The sequence below is a fragment of the Amblyomma mixtum genome, chromosome 2 (assembly GCF_055824585.1).
Source record: "Amblyomma mixtum isolate Tamu chromosome 2, ASM5582458v1, whole genome shotgun sequence".
NCBI classification, from domain to species: domain Eukaryota; kingdom Metazoa; phylum Arthropoda; class Arachnida; order Ixodida; family Ixodidae; genus Amblyomma; species Amblyomma mixtum.
In genome coordinates, this window is record NC_143013.1 from 144,535,786 (window position 1) to 144,541,785 (window position 6,000).

The following is a 6,000-nucleotide window of genomic DNA, read 5'->3' on the forward strand; positions in this document are numbered from 1 at the left end:
AGATGCAAGTTGCCTGGTCAGCACCGCGCGCCCTTTCTACGGAGACTGCGCGCACGAATCACCACGCCATCTATTGTACTTGACGCCACCTGGAGCGACATCATCCAACTACAAAAGGAGCCTACCTTTCCTGAGCGCCTTCAGTGGGCATGTCAGCTGGCGCGCCGAGAAAGCCATGTCAAATCCCTTTCTTCTGTTCACACAGATCCTACTACCAGACTGGACACAGGCGGCCAACGCACATCAAGATGCAACTTGCCTGGTCAGCACCGCGCGTCCTTTCTACGGAGACTGCGCGCACGAATCACCACGCCATCTATTCTACTTGACGCCACCTGGAGCGACATCATCCGACTACAAAAGGAGCCTACCTTTCCTGAGCGCCTTCAGTGGGCATGTCAGCTGGCGCGCCGAGAAAGCCATGTCAAATCCCTTTCTTCTGTTCACACAGATCCTACTACCAGACTGGACTCAGGCGGCCAGCGCACATCAAGATGCAACTTGCCTGGTCAGCACCGCGCGTCCTTTCTACGGAGACTGCGCGCACGAATCACCACGCCATCTATTCTACTTGACGCCACCTGGAGCGACATCATCCGACTACAAAAGGAGCCTATCTTTCCTGAGCGCCTTCAGTGGGCATGTCAGCTGGCGCGCCGAGAAAGCCATGTCAAATCCCTTTCTTCTGTTCACACAGATCCTACTACCGGACTGGACTCAGGCGGCCAACGCACATCGAGATGCAACTTGCCTGGTCAGCACCGCGCGTCCTTTCTACGGAGACTGCGCGCAAGAATCACCACGCCATCAATTCTACTTGATGCCACCTGGAGCGACATCATCCGACTACAAAAGGAGCCTACCTTTCCTGAGCGCCTTCAGTGGGCATGTCAGCTGGCGCGCCGAGAAAGCCATGTCAAATCCCTTCTGTTCACACAGATCCTACTACCAGACTGGACTCAGGCGGCCAACGCACATCAAGATGCAACTTGCCTGGTCAGCACCGCGCGTCCTTTCTACGGAGACTGCGCGCACGAATCACCACGCCATCTATTCTACTTGACGCGACCTGGAGCTACATCATCCGACTACAAAAGGAGCCTATCTTTCCTGAGCGCCTTCAGTGGGCATGTCAGCTGGCGCGCCGAGAAAGCCATGTCAAATCCCTTTCTTCTGTTCACACAGATCCTACTACCAGATTGGACACAGGCGGCCAACGCACATCAAGATGCAACTTGCCTGGTCAGCACCGCGCGCCCTTTCTACGGAGACTGCGCGCACGAATCACCACGCCATCTATTCTACTTGACGCCACCTGGAGCGACATCATCCGACTACAAAAGGAGCCTATCTTTCCTGAGCGCCTTCAGTGGGCATGTGAGCTGGCGCGCTGAGAAAGCCATGTCAAATCCCTTTCTTCTGTTCACACAGATCCTACTACCGGACTGGACTCAGGCGGCCAACGCACATCAAGATGCAACTTGCCTGGTGAAGTGAAGTGAAGTTTATTTTGACATCGATTTGTCAGAGGTGACGGGACAAAAGGCAATTCATTTTTTGCCTGACGTGGCCCCGTCACCCGTTACATTGCTCAGGGGGGTGGCAAAATTACACAGTAAAGTACACAAAGCAAAAACAAGAAAAGTAACAACAACGCATACGTACTGCATGAATTATATGTAACGATCAATGACTTATACATAATTAACACAGATGCAATGAAAAATAAAGGAAAAAACAACGCATAACTAAAATGTAGCTAGGACAAAACAAAAATATTGAAATAGCAAACAATGAGATGCATAGAATTAACATACAGGCAAGGGGAGAAATAGCACGCAAACCAAAAACAATGAAATCCGCATTGCATGCCTCCTACGTCTTTAGGACAACAAAACCAAAAATAGCGAACCTGGACATACACGCAGCGAGTAAAAAAAACAAAAACAAAAAAAACTAGAAACTGGACATTTTATGGAGGAGATAGGGACAGAAGGTACATTTTAACATTGTTCTTGAAGTTACGGGGGGAACGAGGCTGCTGCACAAGTTCCATAATACGTGGGTGTTTATTAAGTAAATCAGGAATTAAGTAATCAATGCGCTGCATACCATAATTCGTTCTCATCAGAGGCATTTGAAAATTACTATACCTGAAATCATAAGGTTTATTGTTAGGGAAGTATAAAGCATAAAAGGAAACTGGGTCACGGGTGACTTCATGATAAATATGATATGCAAGCTTTAGTTGAAATAGTTCGTTTATCTTGAGTAAATTATGTTTTAAGAATAATGGGTATGTATGTTATAGCGGACCTACATCTTCTGTGCAACGCAGAGCTCGTTTTTGCAATATCTCAAGCCTGTGCAAGTTTGTCTTGGTAGTGGTGCCCCAGATTAACAGACAGTAATGTAAATGAGACTGTACTAAAGCAAAATACAACTGACGTTTAATAGAGCTGGGAACCAAATATCTCACTTTATACAAAATGCCTAGAGATCTAGAGATATTTGTGTGAACCTTATTTATATGAGAAGTCCAGCTTAAGTTTTCCTCAAATAAGACACCTAAGAACTTATAAATGGAAACGCGTTCAAGGGCTGAGTCTTGGTACTTGACCTGGATATTAAAATCTTCAGGTTTATTTCGCGGCTTAAACATTACGTACTTTCTTTTCCGAACGTTCAATTGCATTTGGTTTATCCGGAGCCAGCATGAAAGCTCATGTAGCCAGGTGTTCGAGAAGGTTTCTAGTGCAGATAACTGTTTTCCTGAAAAAAAACACACTGGTGTCATCTGCATAAAGTATAATATCGCAATATCCTTTCTATGGAGACTGCGCGCACGAATCACCACGCCATCTATTCTACTTGACGCCACCTGGAGCGACATCATCCGACTACAAAAGGAGCCTACCTTTCCTGAGAGCCTTCAGTGGGCATGTCAGCTGGCGCGCCGAGAAAGCCATGTCAAATCCCTTTCTTCTGTTCACACAGATCGTACTACTAGACTGGACTCAGGCGGCCAACGCATATCAAGATGCAACTTGCCTGGTCAGCACCGCGCGTCCTTTCTACGGAGACTGCGCGCACGAATCACCACGCCATCTATTCTACTTGACGCCACCTGGAGCGACATCATCCGACTACAAAAGGAGCCTACCTTTCCTGAGCGCCTTCATTGGGCATGTCAGCTTGCGCGCCGAGAAAGCCATGTCAAATCCCTTTCTTCTGTTCACACAGATCCTACTACTAGACTGGACTCAGGCGGCCAACGCACATCAAGATGCAACTTGCCTGGTCAGCACCGCGCGTTCTTTCTACGGAGACTGCGCGCACGAATCACCACGCCATCTATTCTACTTGACGCCACCTGGAGCGACATCATCCGACTACAAAAGGAGCCTACCTTTCCTGAGCGCCTTCATTGGACATGTCATCTGGCGCGCCGAGAAAGCCATGTCAAATCCCTTTCTTCTGTTCACACAGATCCTACTACTAGACTGGGCTCAGGCGGCCAACGCACATCAAGATGCAACTTGCCTGGCCAGCACCGCGCGTCCTTTCTACGGAGACTGCGCGCACGAATCACCATGCCATCTATTCTACTTGACGCCACCTGGAGCGACATCATCCGACTACAAAAGGAGCCTACCTTTCCTGAGCGCCTTAAGTGGGCATGTCAGCTGGCGCGCCGAGAAAGCCATGTCAAATCCCTTTCTTCTGTTCACACAGGTCAATAACAAGCATTCCACTGTTAAAAGTAGCAACCGCTGTTTTATCCAGCTGACGTGCCCACGTAGCCTATGTACTTTTAGAGCGCAGCTCTTTGGCGTCCGTTCCTGGGTTTCGCGTCGTCGTCGGCGTCGGCCTCGTAACCAGCTCCGCCCCCCTTTCATCCCCCCAGCGCTATCGGCGTCAGCGGCATCAGTCAGTCGCTGCTATCTCTTCCCTCCTCCCTTTATCGTGTTGTCCGCTTGCTGCGCGCGCTTCTGCCCCCATCGTTTGCCGCTGGGTGTACACGCCGCCCCCTTCCCCCCTCTTCCTGCGAGTCTCCGGTTGTCAAAGCGCCGGCTCGAACTTAATTCCTTTCTTCGCTCCTCCTCTAATGCAACCCCTGTGCGGTGGAAATCAGAGAGCCAGATCGGTGGCGGCGGATTTGTACTCGTATGTGCACCGCCCGAGCCGAAATTGCGAATACGTGTGAAAAATAAAAAAAAAATTCTGTGATAGCGCATACATGTGTTGCTCGATTTCTTTGCCTCAATCTATCGAAAAGGTGAAACAGCTTATTTGCTGCGCTCAAATTTCGCATTAGGAAGTAACGTAATCGTCGGTAATTTTTTTTGTTCATGTGTTTGTGGCATTGCCAAGTCATTGCTTTTACAATGCAGGGATGTTGAACAGAATCCAGGACCCACCCATGATGAAATGCTAAACGAAATTCTAAGCGGCCAAAAGGATATACAGAAAAGACTAGATGCAATCGAAACAATACTTAAAAAAGTAGAAGAAACTGCACTGATATGTAGAGAGCTTGGATCTAAGGTTATTAGCTTGGAAAGAACTGTCCACCAACTCGAAAAAAAGCTTGTCGACCTTGAGGACAGAAGTCGGCGGAACAATCTTATCGTCTTCGGTATCCGAGAAAACGAAGAAGAAACACCGGAGTCACTTGCCAGAGATGTTACTGAGAGCGTTTTTCAAAAAACATTGGGTGTCACAGTTACTTCCGTCGAAAGAATACGCAGGATGGGTCGCAAGCAGGCAGACAAACCTCGTCCTGTCATACTCAAACTATTTGACCATCGTGAAAAAATTAGTGTGCTAAAGAACTGCCATAAGTTGAAGGGGCGAAACATTTCCGTATCCGAAGATTTTTCCGTACCCACAAGACAGATAAGAAAACACCTTTGGGAAAGCACGAGTGATGCTAGAAGGGCAGGCAGCAAAGTAAGGCTTGTGTATGACAAGGATAGAATTGACAACAACCTATTGGAATGGGACAGTATTAGCAAACAAAGAGTGCACGTCACGCGCGTGAGGCATGATTCTCAACGCACTGAATGAACTGACAAAACCGGAAAGCAACTTCGATGCCTGAACATAAACGCTCGCAGCATCGTAAACAAAACATCTGACATGGAAAGTATTGTGATAGCGCACGACCCTCATTTACTGATAATAACTGAAACCTGGCTACATCCCGACATCACCGACTCAGAAATAACGCCCCCTGGATATAAAATTCTGCGCAAAGATCGAGATTCACGTGGTGGCAATAATGTTTCAAGAATTCTTGCGTTTGTCGCGATTACCTGATATTGCTGGAGTTGATTGTGTAATAGCCAAGCTGTTTCTTGAAGATTTGAACATAGTGATTGGGGGTTTCTACCGTCCCCCGAACTGTGACAGTGCATTTTGTGATAAAGTGAACGAGTTCTTGTGCGCATACAGGAACCACTCGTGCAGTTTGCTTTTGGCTGGTGATTTTAACGTTCCATCTATAGACTGGAGCGGCGATTTTCCAGTTGCTCTTTCTAGCTCCTCTGAACCCTTCGTCGATCTTATTCTACTCCACGGCATGAGCCAGCTGGTAAAAGAACCTACCCGCATTCAAACAGGTCAGGGTTCCATCCGTGACCTTTTTCTCGCTAATAATGGAATCGTTCGCCGTAACCCGCGCATTGAAGTAGTTGAAGGAATTTCAGACCATAAAATTGTGTGTTTATCACTGTACATCAAGTCCATTCACAAACCCCCTGTAAAAAGAGCGGCTACTTCCAGTGTTCACGCGTGCCAGCGATGTTGACATCTTAGACACACTTGAGAGCTCATATTCTGTCTTTGCCTCCCTTTGCGCTTCAAATGAACACGCCATTGACAGTGTATGGTGCTTCTTTAAGGACCTGGTTCTGACATGCATTAAGAAGTACGTTCCTTGTAAAGTCAAAAAACAGGGAAACAGCAATCCGTGGATGACAAAAGAAGTCATATGTT

At 47.6% G+C, this 6,000-nt stretch overlaps 1 protein-coding gene across 1 annotated transcript in view; it reads left to right on the forward strand.

Annotated features, from left to right (window-relative positions):
• LOC149361143 (uncharacterized) overlaps nucleotides 1-5,070 on the forward strand; it is a 34,441-nt gene extending 29,371 nt beyond the window's left edge. The window contains exon 3 of the mRNA XM_089568006.1: nucleotides 4,375-5,070. Within this exon, the coding sequence (XP_089424132.1) occupies nucleotides 4,375-5,070 (696 nt within the window). The remainder of the gene's footprint in view (nucleotides 1-4,374) is intronic.
• The last annotated feature ends 930 nt before the right edge of the window (nucleotides 5,071-6,000 follow it).